The sequence below is a fragment of the Panicum hallii genome, chromosome 1 (genome assembly GCF_002211085.1).
Source record: "Panicum hallii strain FIL2 chromosome 1, PHallii_v3.1, whole genome shotgun sequence".
NCBI lineage: Eukaryota > Viridiplantae > Streptophyta > Magnoliopsida > Poales > Poaceae > Panicum > Panicum hallii.
The window spans coordinates 58,895,415-58,911,105 of NC_038042.1; the positions used below are offsets into that span (position 1 = coordinate 58,895,415).

The 15,691-nt window shown below is 50.9% G+C and overlaps 2 protein-coding genes across 3 annotated transcripts; one reads left to right on the forward strand and one right to left on the reverse strand.

Annotated features, from left to right (window-relative positions):
* The first annotated feature begins 7,937 nt into the window (after positions 1-7,937).
* LOC112901253 (FT-interacting protein 1-like) lies at positions 7,938-11,857 on the forward strand. Of its 2 annotated transcripts, XM_025970135.1 has the most exons (2): positions 7,938-10,836; positions 10,941-11,296. In XM_025970135.1, exons 1-2 carry the CDS (start codon positions 8,408-8,410, stop codon positions 11,047-11,049), a joined length of 2,538 nt encoding a protein of 845 aa, XP_025825920.1. In that variant the 5' UTR covers positions 7,938-8,407; the 3' UTR covers positions 11,050-11,296. The 2 variants fall into 2 exon arrangements, with proteins under 2 accessions (XP_025825920.1, XP_025825911.1); XM_025970126.1 differs by having other exon boundaries at positions 7,938-11,857.
* Positions 11,858-12,604: 747 nt separating this feature from the next.
* Positions 12,605-15,306, reverse strand: LOC112901268 (haloacid dehalogenase-like hydrolase domain-containing protein At2g33255). The gene is made up of 5 exons (XM_025970148.1): positions 14,796-15,306; positions 14,635-14,677; positions 13,750-13,810; positions 13,448-13,582; positions 12,605-13,071 (listed from the first exon to the last, which is right to left on the reverse strand). The coding sequence occupies exons 1-5, from the start codon at positions 15,187-15,189 to the stop codon at positions 12,886-12,888; spliced, it is 819 nt and encodes a 272-aa protein (XP_025825933.1). The 5' UTR covers positions 15,190-15,306; the 3' UTR covers positions 12,605-12,885.
* Between the last annotated feature and the right edge of the window lie 385 nt (positions 15,307-15,691).

The following is a 15,691-nucleotide window of genomic DNA, read 5'->3' on the forward strand; positions in this document are numbered from 1 at the left end:
TAACCGCACATTCAATGCTGCGGGCTAACAATGATACAAAATACATACACCAGTGCTCCATCAAGCGCATATCCAAGATAAATTTATTCACGTTAAACATCGCTATCTTAATCTGAGAAGCACAAGATAACCAAGAAGAAAAGTGTAACGACACGCAATTAACTTCAGCCATGGCACAGACATGAACAAACCTTGTGTGTCAAAATGCCTGAGATCAAGGTTCATTGGTTTCAAACTCAGTAACATTGGTCTAGATTTAGATTACTGATTCGGATGGCCTAGTTATTGCAGCACAAAATAGATACAAGGTTTACGCAGATGGCTCATGGTTAATTGCAATGCAGAGCACAGAGAGCGAAGCATATTAAGCTGCAAATTCATGATAGTCATCGACTGTCAATCCAGATCGAATCAGGTTTTCTAACCTAATAAAGCAGCAGAACAAGCTTATGATCCACTACAAGATAGACCAGGGCCTTATCCCCAAAGAAAACCATAAAAGTTACCATCAATTAGATTTGACCACACTACAATAGCCATTCTTTTAATCCTTGGTGACATCCAGAGACAATAATCGAAACAAGAAATCACTAAAGCCACAGGCCGGCTCCTTCAAGAGCAAATAAGAGTGAAGACAAACGAAACTGCATCATTTATTTTGTTTAGCCTTGCATCACCCATTTTGCCTTAGGCCAGGTTTAGGAATGCCACCATCACTAATTTCATCACAAGCAAAGTGTACTTCTGCAATGTATTGAAACCCAACAATGTGTAAACCTAACAAACAGAAACCATACACAACGTAACGGACCGAACTAATCCAATTTGGATCAAAGGTGTACTAGAACTAAATGCAGCAACAGCAAAACCGAAACAACTATCATTCTGATAACTATTGACTATACTATGACTGGTATCAATATTCAGGTATTGGCTATTCCTCTAAGTATGTATATCGCTATATAGCAGACGTCCTTTAGTGTACTTATTGTCAGAATCAGAAGAGGCCCGGCTGATCCCCAGAGCGAGAGCATACTGCAGTGTCGAGAAACGTATCAAACTCAGCATTTGCGGCTCCCAGATAAGTTGGTTCCTGCAGGAATTGCTGCTCCAGACCTGCCAAACTCTGCATGATCCGAGCCTTTGACGTGTTCAGAGCACGAAGATTGGCATTGACGACAGCAAGGCTGAACTCATCCAGCGCGCGCTCCTGGCTCATCTCCCGGGCCTTGTACGCTGCTTCACCCCAGTAGACCTCATCGCGGTCGAGCGTGTCCGGAGATTCCGCCGTGTACATCGCCATGGTCTCGCCAACGTTCTACTGGTGGCGCTGCTCTGCCATCCAAATTTCGGTGTCCTCAACATTAGGACCCTGAAACAAATTGGACAAATCAGATATCACGCAAACCAATCCAAATCCGCGAAATCACGCGTCAGAAAACAGACCGTAAACCCGCCGAAACAGACATCAGAACATAAACCACAGGCCCACCAATCTCACATTAGCGCGATCAGCCACGAACAGATCGAATCATACCATATCAATGTCCAGATATGCAGTGGGACCATCCAAGACGACCGGCTCGTAGCTGCGTCGTAGGCCACGATCTCCAGCGTCCATGTCGGCTTGAAGCCGACTCTTCTGGTTGTTGAGGGTGGAGATTTGCTGGTCGATGTCCGCCACCCAGCTTCGCAGCTCCCCCAGCTTCTCCTTGACGAACAGCCGAGCCTCCTGCTTCCCCCGGAGCATCTCGATATTCTGAAGAACCCCGTACCCGCCAGGAGTGCTTCGCGCTTCCCCCGGAGCATCTCTATATTCTGCAGAATGCCGTGCCCGCCGGCCGTGGACACGTAGCTCCAGAGCTTTTCCGCGTCGTGGAGGCTGATGGAGTCCTTGACGGAGATGTGGAGTTCTCGGCTCTGGTCCTCCCACCTGACAACCTTCTGCAGATCGTACAGGGATCCCACCTCCACCTCGTCGACGTCCATGGCGCGTGCGGGAATGGCGACAGGAGAAGGGACGGAGAGGGATGGGGTGGAAGCCTGGAAGGGGCGGCGCCGCCGCCGAAGCGAAGCGGGTACGGGGGGACGGAGAGGAATGCGGTGGAAGGGCGGCGGCGGCGGCGCCGAAGCGAAGCGGGTACGGAGGGGACGGAGAGGAATGCGACGGAAGCCTGGAAGCGGCGGCTCCGAAGTGCGCAGCGGCGAGCCGGCGACGATGATTTTGAAATTTGGGGTGGGGTGGGGGCGCGATGGGTTGGGGGGGTGGGGGAAAATTTTGGGCAAGAGGGTGGCGGTGCCAACGCGCTTCAGGTACATATATATATTGGACACAACCTGGGCCGCATGTTGCGCAGATGCGCTTAATTGGGCCGCAAATATTGGACCACCTGAGAATAGATAGATCAATCAGTGCACGGGCTCGGACTCCCCGGGCCCAGGTGTCCCCTCACAGGCTGAATTAGCACCGTTTCTCAAAAATTAAACAGTTCAATTAGCACCGACTCCAACACACGTGCAGGCTATTCACCCATTTCCTAAAGGGAGTGATTACTCAACGACCTAGTGCTTTTTCTTTGTTTCAATCAAATTTTTACCCAATGAAATGATGCCACGTAAATGTATTTGGTGAAGAAAAAAATGGCGATGACAAAACCAAATTCAGCCGATTCTAAGCACAACCAGCAAAAAAAAAAAGAAAAAATCCGGTTTATATCCTTTAACTATAACAAAAGTCCGATTTTCAATCTTCAATCTTAAAATAAGATAATATAGACCATCCAACTATTGAAACCGAACCTATTTTTGCCCTTTGGGCGGTTCCAAAGGTGGTTTTATATTTTTTTGAAATTAAAATTAACAAAAATCTAATTAGATCTATCAAAACTAATTCATTTTAAATCAACAAAATGTGAAACTAGTACCAATTTTTTATAAAAATATAACCTATCTATATTGCTCTATTTGAATCTTATTTATTCAAAAATAATAGGCATAATTACAAGCAACCAAATACTGTGAACATAAATGGATCCGGATAACTAACAAAAATAATTGGATCCGGATAACTAACAAGTAGAATCCTAACTTTAACATCTATTAACATTTATATTCTTACTAAAAATTTTAAAATCTCGGCTAAGGTTCAATTAGTAATTGGATTTAAATACCCTATAAAATTTGTTTGGATCCCACGTAGCTAACAGTTGGCTGAAAATCTGTTTAGATATCAAATTGATTTGTCAGCATTCTGAAATCATGAATAAACGGGACGTTTATTCATCGCATGTGCGACTAGCCTTCATATCATCACATATGTCCGCTGGAGATATCCAGACATTGTTTTCTTCAACATTTTATTTTTTTAAAAAACAATTTCTATCTCTAAAATATTATTATCTCAAGTAGAAATATACAATAATACGCTGACTAGCCCTACCTGATAAGACATTTCGGTGGAGTTGACGATTGCACTCTTCCACACCTTGGAACATGGCACGCGCAGCATGTCCGCGTGTGTCAGCCGTCGACAACTCCCGCTGCTCGGCCGCGGGGCCGCTCTCGGTCTGACGGCCACAGGGAAAAGCCCATAGGCAAAAGCCTGAAAGCCAGCTGCCAGCAGGCAAATGAACATATAGCTTCTGTTTGGTTCGAGGAACTAAAAATAATACCGTTAATACCATCATATTTGATATTTAGATACCAATTAAAAATATTAAATATAAACTAATTACAAAACCAATTGCATAAATGGAGTCTAATTCGTGAGATGAATCTATCAGGCACAATTAGTCTATAATTTGACAATGTTATGCTACAGTAAGTATGTGCTAATGATGGATTAATTAGTTTTAATAGATTCGTCTCGTGAATTAGTCTCCATTTATATAATTAATTTTATATTTAGATTATGTTTAGTTTCTCTAATTAGCATCCAAATATCCGATATCATACGGACTAAAAACAAATGAGAACAATACTAAGACTTGTGCACAATCCATTCAGAGATGAGGCCTTGAAAGCCGACGTATCCCGTGCAACTAAGAATTAAAATGGGGACACGCGTCTCTTTCTTTTCCTTTCTACTTAGGTTGACTACCTAGAAGGCTAGAACAATGTATTACATGGGCATGATCAAAAGGTAAGTTATAATGCAACGCCATTTTGTGGTGAGAGTCTCAGGCAGACCTATTAAAAGATTTTTTTAATTTTTATGTTCATCCTGTTTATGCTTGATCTCATTTGTATAAAAAAAGCAACAAAATGACATAAATAGATCTCACTTGTGTTTGATCATGGATACATACATGCATTAAAAATGTAACGAACAATCAAATAGACAACCACTATACAAGTTGTCTTTTTTTTTTGTCTCCGACTCTGTGTTATGTGGATGTACTTGCAGATAGCAGCCGTCTAAATGTTGTCCATACGCTAAGTGTGTTTATAGGTGACATTGCTGTGCAAGCAAGGGAGGGCTCTACACCTAAGCCAGTGTCAGGTCAGGTACGACAAGTGGCAGGGTGGGATGAGCAAAGAAAACAGTCACGGACGGCTCGAGAACCAAGACCTGACAAGGGACGACTTTTGTGTAACAGAAACCGTAGCACACGGTCAGTCACCGGCTCACAACCGCCCGCGGCTGCGTGCCTGCGTCTGGCCTCTGAGGCTCTGAGGCCTGGATCCTCAGCGTCCCCGTAGGCTGCGAACGAGCGCCTAGCGTTGGACGCATCGCTGACATGGCATCGTCGTGCCCGGCAGCCTCATCCCCGCTGTAACAGTGGCAGCCGCTGATTTCCTGTGCTCGCGCTCTGTCTTGCTTCCTGTATTGTTCAACCCATGAATCTAGCTATGGTTGCTTGGCCAGACTGCACTTGTTCAAAAGTGAGTAGCTGCTGCGCTAGAAGATGATGAAGCCGGAACTGCAGCGGCGACTTGAAGGGAATTTGCCTCCTCTGACCCTTTCCCTGTCTTCCCCCATGAACCGGCCCGGCCGATTGCAGGATGCTCTCCTCAAGCCGTGAAACCGCTTGGCTCTCCACTCTTCCTTCCTTGAGATTCTCAACAGCTCGTGTGCCTTGGTCCATCCTAATATCTGAAAGGAGGATAAAAAATTCAGCAGACGTTCATTCGGAGGAGAAGGTGGATCCGCAGATGGTGCTTGGATCGGAGGAGAGAGAGTAGTGACGGGGGAGCGGATGTCGCTGGCATGAAGACGATGGTGAGGCGGAGGATGGCTGAGAGGAGAGCTGAGCGAGTCGAGGGAGGAGGCGCTAGGGGTGCCACTGGCCCATTTAAATTTGTCCCAAGAAGAACTGGCTGGATTAAGCATTTGAGCCCACAAAGCATACGGCCCAATATTTTCCCTCGGCTGTCAATCAAATCTGGGCCTGCCATCTTTCTTCCCGGCCCGATGGGGAGCCCAAACACATTAACAACCTTGGGCCATTGTCAACTGAGGGGTGCTTGGATCCTGCGCCAGTTCTCGTCCCATCGGATATTTGATGCTAATTAAAGAGATGATGAATTTATTAAATCTAATTAATTTATTATTAGTATATATTTATTTTAATTAGACTATATTTAATATTCTTAACTAATATTTAGACATAAATATTTAATGTGACCGAAATTTATTTTAGTCCCTTTAACCCAACGGCGCCTGAGCGACGAGAGGAAAGGGGACCGTTGTCAACTTATTAACACGACCTCGTACACGTACTCGTGGATTACTAGGAAAGGGGACTGGTCGTCCTTATCCGAGACGGCCGGGCCGGTCGCCATCAGCGTTCTGAAAAGGGTCCGATGGAAAAGGCAGCTCGTCGTGCTGCACTGCTGCTTCCCAGCCCTGCCCTGCCCTGCCCTTTCTCTGCAGGACTGCAGCCTGCGACTGCGAGCATTGCTGTGGCAGCAGGCAGCAGCAGCGCGGTGAGATGAGGAGCCAGCCTGAACGCGACAAGGAAAAGCCCAGGGGCAGCGGTCCAGCACCAGCAGGCGAGCACGCAATTCGCAAAGAAGGGACACGAGAACGATGGTGCTGTCCAGTGTGGGATCGACAAGGCCTATGCCGTGGCTGCAGTGCTGTGCTGTGCATGTTGTCTGTTGTCACGCACGGATCACCGCTGCGCGTGCCCAACCATGCGACGCGAGCGAACGTATGCCGCTGCCGCTGCGTGCCGTCGCCACGGCCCTGCCCCTCCCGACGGAAAAGCAGGGCGGCCATGGCGTCCGCACGCCAAAGATCACGGTGCGCGCGCGTGCAGGCACGCCCACGACGACGCGCTCCATTTTCAGACCATGGAAAAGGACACGGGACCATCCGCTGTCCCATACCCAACCCATGGCAACTCGCTCCTGCAACAAAAGAGAAGGGTACTGGGGCCAAGAAAGACGAGAGGCCGGCCACGGCCAGACCGGCGGGCGAAGCATGCGTCGCTGCTCGCCTGCTTCTTCGGCTCACGAGGGGAAGGGGGAGGGGGAGGGGGGAGGCGACGCCGATGCAGCCAGCGAGCGAGCAGACGTGCCTTTCCACGCCGGGGCCTCGAGCGATACGCACGCCCCCCACCGATCTTGGCCGTTCCTTCCTGCTTACTACCTTTCGAGGAGCAGAGCAGCGTAGCCTTTTTGGATCGTATTTGGACTAGCGAGCGGTGGTTAACGGTTTCCTCCACTAAACACGCATCTACTGGACTAGTACTAGAGTCTAAACGCAAGCTGACAGTGGATTAGTAGTACTCGTAAACGGGAACTGTCCTGACTGTAGCTGCAGGGAGGAGCAGCTGCTGGGTTCGTTAAATGCCAACACAGAGTCTGACTGCGCAGCAAATGCTGCTCCCAGTGAATCGGTGGAAGCAACAAAAGGCATTTATTAAACAAGAAGCCGCAGCGGCCCGACCCGCCTCCATTGGCCGCCACTGCACGTCGGCACAGCCGCCCGATGCGCCCGCTTTGGCGTCCACACCACACGCAGAGGAGGAGAGACACTTCTTCGTCGCTTGGGCTGTTGGACACTCCAAGCAGCAGCAGACCCAGTTTTCTTTCAAAAGCAAGCGGAAGAAGAAGCTGTTGGGCCGGGGCTCGAAAAGGAAAATGCTGCGCGTGGAGCGAGAAGCTGGTCTGGTCTGCGCGGCCTCGACCTCGTTGTACGGTCGTGTGGTATCCTCGAGGGCACCGGATTGAGCTCACCCGTGCAAGTGACCTAATATTTTTTTCAGTGGGGTTGCTTCTTGCTTGCTGTGCTGTGTACTTTCTTTGCTTGCGCATGAGCATGACCACGGGCCACTACTGGACGTGGAGGAAGCAGCAGCCAGCAGGCCTATCCAATCCGGTCGCAATCCCAAGCCCCCGGGCCGGGCGGCACGGCCACGGGATGACGGGAGAGGAGGACGAATTGCTGCTTCCGGTTCCATCCGTCCATCCATTCCTTTCCTGGGTCCTCGCGCCAGTAAATGACGGGCATATGCTTGGGATTTGACCAGTGCTAGAGCAGGAGTCCTCCAACATGCCTTCGATCTAGTACTTGGTTGACTTCCTAAACTTTTCAAACGGTTGGATTGGATTGAATTGGATTGTACAGTACAGAGTCTGTTGCCAACGGGATGCAGTCGCTTGTAAAAATCTCTGCGCACGAGCCGAGCCCATCTTTGCACTGTTCGTTTTAGCACAGCCTGTTGCTGCTGCTCATGAGGTAAAAGACAAGCATGCCAGCGCCAGATGATCAGATGAAACGCTTCCAGGTTTCACGCTGGCTGGCATCATTCATAACCATAGCAAAATCAGATTTCTCCACTACAGCTCACTAGAGCATTCGACAATCAAGACGGTTTTGCTCCTGCACTACAGCCCCGTGCTCACCAAAGCGCTCGCTATTGGAGGGAGGAAGCAGTGGCATCCTATGCGGACTGAGGAGTGTTCTGACATCACCGCCCGGCAGTCCATCTCCAGCCGAGCGGAGGGAGGAGGAGGCAAAGCCAAGCACAACCACAGCACTGCAGCAGCGATTCCGAAACCAAAACGGCAAAACAAAACCCGCGCGGCGCCTCAAAAACCACCCAAAGCGAAGCGCGCAGCAGAGCAAAGCAGCCCCGGCAGAGGCACACACCACCGCGGCAAGGCAACCCCCCCTGCCCAAGCAGCGAGCAAAGGCAGAGCCCACCTCCTCGGCTTCCCTCCCCCTCTCCCCCCTCCCCTCCCTCAGCCTCATCGATTGGGATGATGGAGATTCCTCCACGCGCGCCTGCCCCCTCGTTCTCGCCCCAAACCGTATAAACCCCCATTCCTCCCCAAAACCCCAGGCCAAGAACCACAATCCCCTTTGCCACCAGTTTCAAATCTTGAAAAAAAAATCTTCAATCTTTGAGAGGTTTCGGTGCCTGGAGGTCGCCTCCCGTCCGGGGGTGAAGAGCGGATGGCCAAGGCGGAGAAGCTCGTGGTGGAGGTGGTGGCGGCGCACAACCTCATGCCCAAGGACGGCCAGGGCTCCTCGTCGGCGTACGTCGAGGTGGAGTTCGACCACCTGAAGCGCCGCACACGGGCCAGGCCCAAGGAGCTCAACCCCGTCTGGAACGAGCGCCTCGTCTTCCCCGTCGCCGACCCCGACGACCTGCCCTACCGCGCCATCGACGTCGGGGTCTACAACGACCGCGCCGCGGCCGGGGCCGCCAGCGCGGGACCGCACGGCCGGAACTTCCTCGGCAAGGTGCGGGTCCCGGCCGCCGGCGTGCCGGCGCCCGGGGAGGAGGTCGTGCCGCAGCTCTTCACCCTCGAGAAGCGCAGCCTCTTCTCCCACATACGCGGCGAGATCACCTTGAAGATTTACCGCATCAACTCCGGCGATGTCGTTGTCAAGTCCAAGCCGGAGAAGCCGGCGAAGGCGGTGGTGCCTGGGCCGGAGGTGGTGGCGGCGCCCACGGTGACTGGGCCCAAGAAGCAGCCGCAGCCGCAGCATCCCGTGGTGACCGTGCAGCCACCGCCTCCGCAACCGGAGCCCCCCATGGACATCATGCCGCAACCGGCCCCGATGGTCATGAAGCCGGTAATGCACGCGGACCCGTACCCTGTCCCGGCCATGTTCTCCGGCCCCGGCGACTTCTCTTTGAAGGAGACGCGGCCCCGCCTCGGCAGCGGCGCGGTCGCCGATAAGGCGAGCGCGACCTACGACCTGGTGGAGCAGGTCGAGTACCTCTACGTGCGCGTGGTGCGCGCGCGCGGCGTTCCGATGGTGGGCGAGGCTGTCGCGGAGGTCAAGCTCGGGAACTACCGCGGCGTGACGCCGGCCGTCCCGTCGCACAACTGGGACCAGGTGTTCGCCTTCTCCAAGGAGACCATCCAGTCGTCGTTCGTGGAGGTATACGTGCGCGCGCGCGGCAGCGACGACCACGTCGGCCGCGTCTGGTTCGACCTCTCTGAGGTGCCGCACCGCGCGCCGCCGGACAGCACGCTCGCCCCGCAGTGGTACAGCATGGAGGACCGCAAGGGCCAGCGCGGCGGCGCGGAGGTTATGGTCGCCGTCTGGTTCGGCACCCAGGCCGACGAGTCCTTTGCGGAGGCCTGGCATTCCAAGACCGCTGGCGTCCATGGCAATGGGCCACTGGGCTCCATCAAGTCCAAGGTGTACGTCGCGCCCAAGCTCTGGTACCTTCGTGTCTCTATCATTGAAGCGCAGGACTTGTTTCCGATGGACAAGGGGGCATTGGCAATTGGTCGGTTCCCAGAGTTCTTCGTGCGCGCACAGGTGGGGAACCAGATTATGCGCACACGGCCGGCGCCCATGGTGTCTACACGGGCACCGTCGAGCCCATTCTGGAATGAAGACCTGATGTTTGTGGTGGCAGAGCCATTTGAGGAGTTCTTGGTGCTGTCCGTGGAAGACCGAGTTTCCCCAGGCCGGGACGAGTTGCTGGGGCGCCTTGTTGTGCCAGTATCCGCCATTGAGAGGCGGTGGGATTGGAAGCCAGTGGTTTCCAGGTGGTTTGGGTTGGACCGTGGCACTGGTGGTGGCAATGTCTCTGGTAGTAATGCACACAGGTTTGCGAGCCGCCGTGTCCATCTCCGGCTAAGTCTTGATGGGGGTTACCATGTTCTGGATGAGGCTACAGCTTACAGCAGCGATCTCCAGCCTACAGCTAAACAGCTATGGAAACCACATGTTGGTGTGCTTGAGCTCGGTGTTCTTGGTGCTACTGGCCTAACACCAATGAAGACCCGGGATGGCAGGGGTGCGACCGCAGATGCTTATTGTGTTGCAAAGTATGGCCAGAAGTGGATCCGCACACGCACTGTTGTTGACTCGTTATGCCCCCGGTGGAACGAGCAGTACACATGGGAGGTATTTGACCCCTGCACTGTCATCACTGTTGGTGTGTTTGACAACTGCCATGTTGACAAGCCTGCATCTGGGAATACTACAGTGGCTGTCCGTGATAATTGCATTGGTAAAGTTCGCATTCGGCTTTCGACATTGGAGACTGATAGGGTGTATACCCATGCCTACCCTCTGCTCATGCTGCATCCATCCGGGGTCAAGAAGATGGGGGAACTTCACCTAGCCGTGCGTTTTTGCTGTGGCAATGTTGGCAACATGTTCCATGCCTATGTACGCCCATTGCTTCCAAAGATGCACTATGCTGAGCCGCTGCTTGTGCGCCAGGTTGAGACTCTTCGGTTCCAGGCTACCAATGTGGTAGCAGCCCGCCTTGGCCGTGCTGAGCCGCCGCTTGGCAAGGAGGTTGTTGAGTACATGCTTGACCACCGGTCACATCTGTGGAGCATGCGCCGCAGCAAAGCAAACTTCTTCCGTCTCGTCAGTGTGCTCTCTGGTCCTATGACCATAGGCAGGTGGTTTGAACTTGTCCGCTCTTGGCAGCGCCCGGTGCATTCATGCCTTGCTGTATTCACATTCCTGGTACTTGTCACAATGCCGGAGCTGATTCTTCCAACAGCCTTTCTGGCCATGGCATTCACAGGCCTCTGGAGGTACCGAGTCCGTCCAAGGCACCCACCTCACATGGAGATGAGGCTGTCTCATGCAGATGGAGCTACTGCAGATGAGCTTGATGAGGAGTTTGACACGTTCCCTTCGAGCCGTGGAGATGTCGTGCGCTTCAGGTATGACCGCCTCCGCAGTGTAGCTGGGAGGGTGCAGACAGTGGTTGGTGATATTGCAACACAGGGTGAGAGGATGCAGGGCCTGCTCAGCTGGCGTGACCCGAGAGCGACACTTCTTTTCTCCATTGCCTGTGTCCTCGCTGCTGTCATTGCTTATTGCGTGCCTATGAAGGTGATGATTGGGCTCTGGGGCCTGTATGCCATGCGTCCGCCAAGATTCAGAAGCAGGATGCCATCTCCACTGATGAACTTCTTCCGGAGGCTTCCTTCCAGGGCTGACATCCTGCTCTGATGCTAGTGATTTCTATTGATTGCTATCTGTGGCTGAGCAGCTGGCCTTCTGATTTGATTTGGTGATTTTGGCGGGAAGGGGGAACTTCAAAGGAACCGAGGAAGAAGCAAACTAGTCTGCTGTTGGTGCCTAATGGGGGTTGCTTAGTTTAATGTTGTTAGCATGTTTGGTAATGTAGTAATGTTGCTTTGTGGTGCGTCTAGTAGTAGTTGTAGACTTGCAGTAGTAGCAGCTGGCAGTGTTGCTGTTTGTACTTCAGTTGTGCAAACTGCAAAGACTAGCAGAGTAGATGGTAACGTATGCGGTATTGATGAGCTGATGAGACTATGAGCTCTAGTTTATTAGAAGGATGCTTGGATCTTTATGCCCTGTGCTCAGGTTTTGCTGGACGCAGTGTGGCTCAGCAACTGTTCAGCGTGATCCTCTTTAAGACTTTGGTAGTACAATTCTGTTATTAAAGAAAATGTCTTATCTGTAGTTCTTTTCTTGGATGATGGCACGGTCGTTGCTCCGATTCACGTGGGTGTGGCTTTTTCTGTGACGTTATACAGCTATCATGTTCTCTTTGGAGTTACATCAGACTAAGCTCTTTTTGTTTGGTTTGTCTCGATCCTGTTCCCATGTGGCTGCATGCTTAAAGTAATGGAACAAGGAATTGTTTGTTCCTGTCTGTAGTGTAATGTGCCAAGTGTTTTCTGTTTATCAACCCGATGCCATTGATAGAAGTTGCAGAGTGCTGAATACTTATTCTTACTCTGTTGTTTCTGATGGAGCAATGGTCAGGCCATGTTTTGAATTAGCTAATGCAAAAGGGAAAGGTTTGCGTACTAGTACTTGTTGCCTTTTACGTTCAGAGGCTTGAGGCTTCACTTGTCTTGGAGGAGCAACTTGTTCTGTACTTGAGCTAAAAAAATGGACATGTTCTGCACTAGTCATGTGGATCCATGGCTAAGAAGGGCGCGGATATGAGACATGGCCATGGTGCCAATTACCTGTTTGCTGTGAAACCAATTAACCAAAAGAAGAGGAGCTGGCCATTGTATAGAGAGGGTAACAGCGTGCTGGCAACTTGCCAAATGCTATGAATCAGTAGCCCGCTGCATATGTCTCGAACAAGAGAATTCCATTTCAGACAAAGCAACGAGTGCTCGCCGCATCATGAACCAGACTGACCTACAACCACTGCTATGTGACTAACCAACCAAATTGAACAAATGGCACGCATGGAAGTTTGAATGGTTATATTTGAATGCCCCAGATATTCATGGCCCTTCTGCTCCCAAAATCACAAGAGCTGATTTAGTGCTCTACAACCATTGTATGGATTTACAACACAATTGTTTCAAAGAGAATCCACTTTTGTGGCAGCAATCGTCTTTCTGGCTGCAGCAGGGCTTGTGACACTTGAAACGCCTCTCATCCAGATTATTCAAGGTGCTGTGTGCCGTTTTCACGTTAGACCACAGGTAGTTTAGAACTTTTTCCTGTCATATTCTACTCTCAGCAGGCACTGTTGCCAAATCAAAATTCTCTTCTAGCACGGTGAACACTTCGGTAAGTGAAGAGACCTTGAAGTCAGGTTTAACTTCCTCAGGCAAAGAATCATGCGGCCCATATTGCCCCGTTTCATCGAGCAAGCAAGTAAAAGCTCCTGCTCTCTTTCCACAAACAACCTGCCAAGTTTTCAAATGGCAAAGTATTTAAGTGAAAACATAATGCCGAGTTCTAGTTCTCTAGCAGGACAGCTCTAACTTCAGGTTGTAGTTTACCAAGAAAGCAAGAAAGGACTTCAGGAACTAGTAAAATTGGTAGGCATTTATGAAAGTGACCAGTTTATGTTGGTTCCTGGTTATGATGCAAAGATAACTTTAAGCAGAGATTCAGATTAATATATAAAAAGAAAAAAGATAAAAATGCAATCGTTTGTAGGCATGAAATGTGGAAGTTGGTTTCTGGTTATTGCATCATGCTAACTGAATGGAAGAGAAGCTGTTACATTATAGCAATCTTTTGAATGCTAGAGTTCATAATGAGATGAATAATACTCACATCATCCTTGAGACTGTCACCAACCATGATCACTTCATGTGGTGGAATGTTCCAAGTGGAGCAAATGTGAAGCAATGGAGCTGGATCTGGCTTATAGGGACGAAATTCTCTGCTCAGTGCAGGAGCAAACGTCATCTGCAGCGACACCCAATACACACAGTTATAGAATATGGTCACAATCTCATAATCTGGAAAAAATTTACAGCATTACTTTCAAATTTACTTGACAGGTATGAGCATCATAGATAACCAAATGAGCATGACGTGTACGTAATCAGCATAAGGATAATGCGACAACTTACACCAAATCTTTGGTGAAACAAATCAACTGCATCCTTCACATTACGGGTGATCAAACCTCTTCTGCAAAAAGTTGAGATAAGAATCAAAATCTGCAAACACATCTCTAATTCAACAAATGATTTGCAAAGAATGACACCCACACATGCTAGACAGCAGACATAAATTCAATGGCATCTGTCAACAAACACTATCATCTCCGGAAACCACAACAAACTAGCGAAGAAGTAAAAAACAGCGTTTCGACACACAGGAGTACATGACTGATGCTAGCCAGCTTCTTTCTGATCACATCTCTATGGTTGGACTAGCAGTAAAGTCATAGAATCGCAATATATGGTGTATTAAAATCTATTTAAGCATGAAAGCGCATGGTTTTATTGAACCATATATAGCTCCTGGTGATCAGCAGGTTATGATGCATTATCGTTTATTTCAAGTGGCACCATTGCATTGAAATAGTCAGAGCACAGTCTGCTTGTACAAGAATTATTTAAGAGACAATAATACAGAAGATGTGACAAACATCACAAATGTATACCATGAACGAAAACTTAGCCAGCAGTACACTGTAACTACAGATTCCGGTTGCATGGCGATGCTCATATGTCAAATTTTCATCCATCCAATTTCCAATCAAACATGGACTCCTATCCTTTGGCAACCACTCATGTATCATATATAAGAAATCAAATTTAAACGGTTCAGGCAGAGCATATAGCTAGCTCTAAATGGATCACGATCAGCTTTGAAGCAACTAGGGTGTGGAGGTGAAACTACCAGGTGGATGATGCACCAAATCGATACCATGAAGGAAGTGCAGTTGGACTCACAGTCAATCTGGGGAAAGCAACTTCAGCTACATTGTAGAGCTAGCAAGCACTGACCTGATCTGCTTCGTGTCCAGGAACCCGCATAGCTCTGACGCCCCTGCAAACCCAGGGCAAATTGCAAGCAGTCACACACCGACGAGAGGCCAGACCACCAGAGCACAGTTCCGGCTAGAAACTAGAATCCACCAGCGCAGCAAGCCAGGGCAAGCGCTCACCGGGCATGATCTGGAGGCGGTCGAGCCCCTCTTTCTCGAAGCGCGCGATGACCTCGTAAGCGTGGCGCTGCTTGTCGGGCGCCCAGTTCTCGATGCAGTGGAGGATGTCTACGGAGCCTCCCCCGGCCGCGCGGGCCGCGGCGTAGGCCGCGTCCCCGCCGAGCACCTCGCGGTACATGGCCTGGAAGTCGATGACGGGCACCGTGAGGGTGCCGTCCATGTCGAAGACCACCCCGCGCAGCGGCCGCCTGGAACGCTGGGCTGGCGCGGGGGAGGCGGAGGACATGGCCCGGACGACGGCGATGGCGCGGCGGCGGGGGAGGGGCGCCGCGGCGGGGGGGCCCAGGAGCAGGCGGTGGGGCCCGAGGCGGAGGAGCAGGCGGCGGGGGAGCATCCGTGGCGCGATCTGGGCCGCTGGATGGCCCGTACCACCGGGAAGGCTGTGGTTGGGTTTATGGGCTGCGCCTGACTGTGTGAGTGTGTGGTGGAGTGGTTGGTGCCTGGTGGTGCTGCTGCTGGGTGGAGCCTGAGCGAGCGCTGCTCTCCGACCTCAGCGTGGAGCCTGGAGCAAGCTGCTGCTGCAATGATGGGTTGCCGCCCGCCTCCGCTTCATGGTTACGTATTCCGGGGATTACGTCTTCTAGATCAATGCGCGCATCTGTCCGCTGACAGTTTTCGTTTATGTAGACAACGCACGCAGCAAAAATGCCAGTTTTTTACGCTACCGGGAGAAGGACAAAGAGGCTGGGTGAACTATCCTTTCTTGCTCCGGGAGCCATTGACCCCACAGACGACTCACTCTACCTGATTTGGAGGCTGTTGAATTGAATTCTTCAGCAAGTACCGTGCACTTGCCTGTTTGACACGTGCATGCGTAGGTGGTAGGTGCATGCTGA

Excerpts from the sequence above, each read along its gene's own strand:
- LOC112901253 (XM_025970126.1), top strand. The coding sequence starts at position 8,408 with ATGGCCAAGGCGGAGAAGCTCGTGGTGGAGGTGGTGGCGGCGCACAAC.
- LOC112901268 (XM_025970148.1), bottom strand. The coding sequence starts at position 15,189 with ATGCTCCCCCGCCGCCTGCTCCTCCGCCTCGGGCCCCACCGCCTGCTC. Across the intron at positions 13,811-14,634 it reads CTGGACACGAAGCAGATCAG|AAGAGGTTTGATCACCCGTA; the intron begins GTCAGTGCTTGC and ends AACTTTTTGCAG. Across the intron at positions 13,072-13,447 it reads GTGACAGTCTCAAGGATGAT|GTTGTTTGTGGAAAGAGAGC; the intron begins GTGAGTATTATT and ends AAAACTTGGCAG.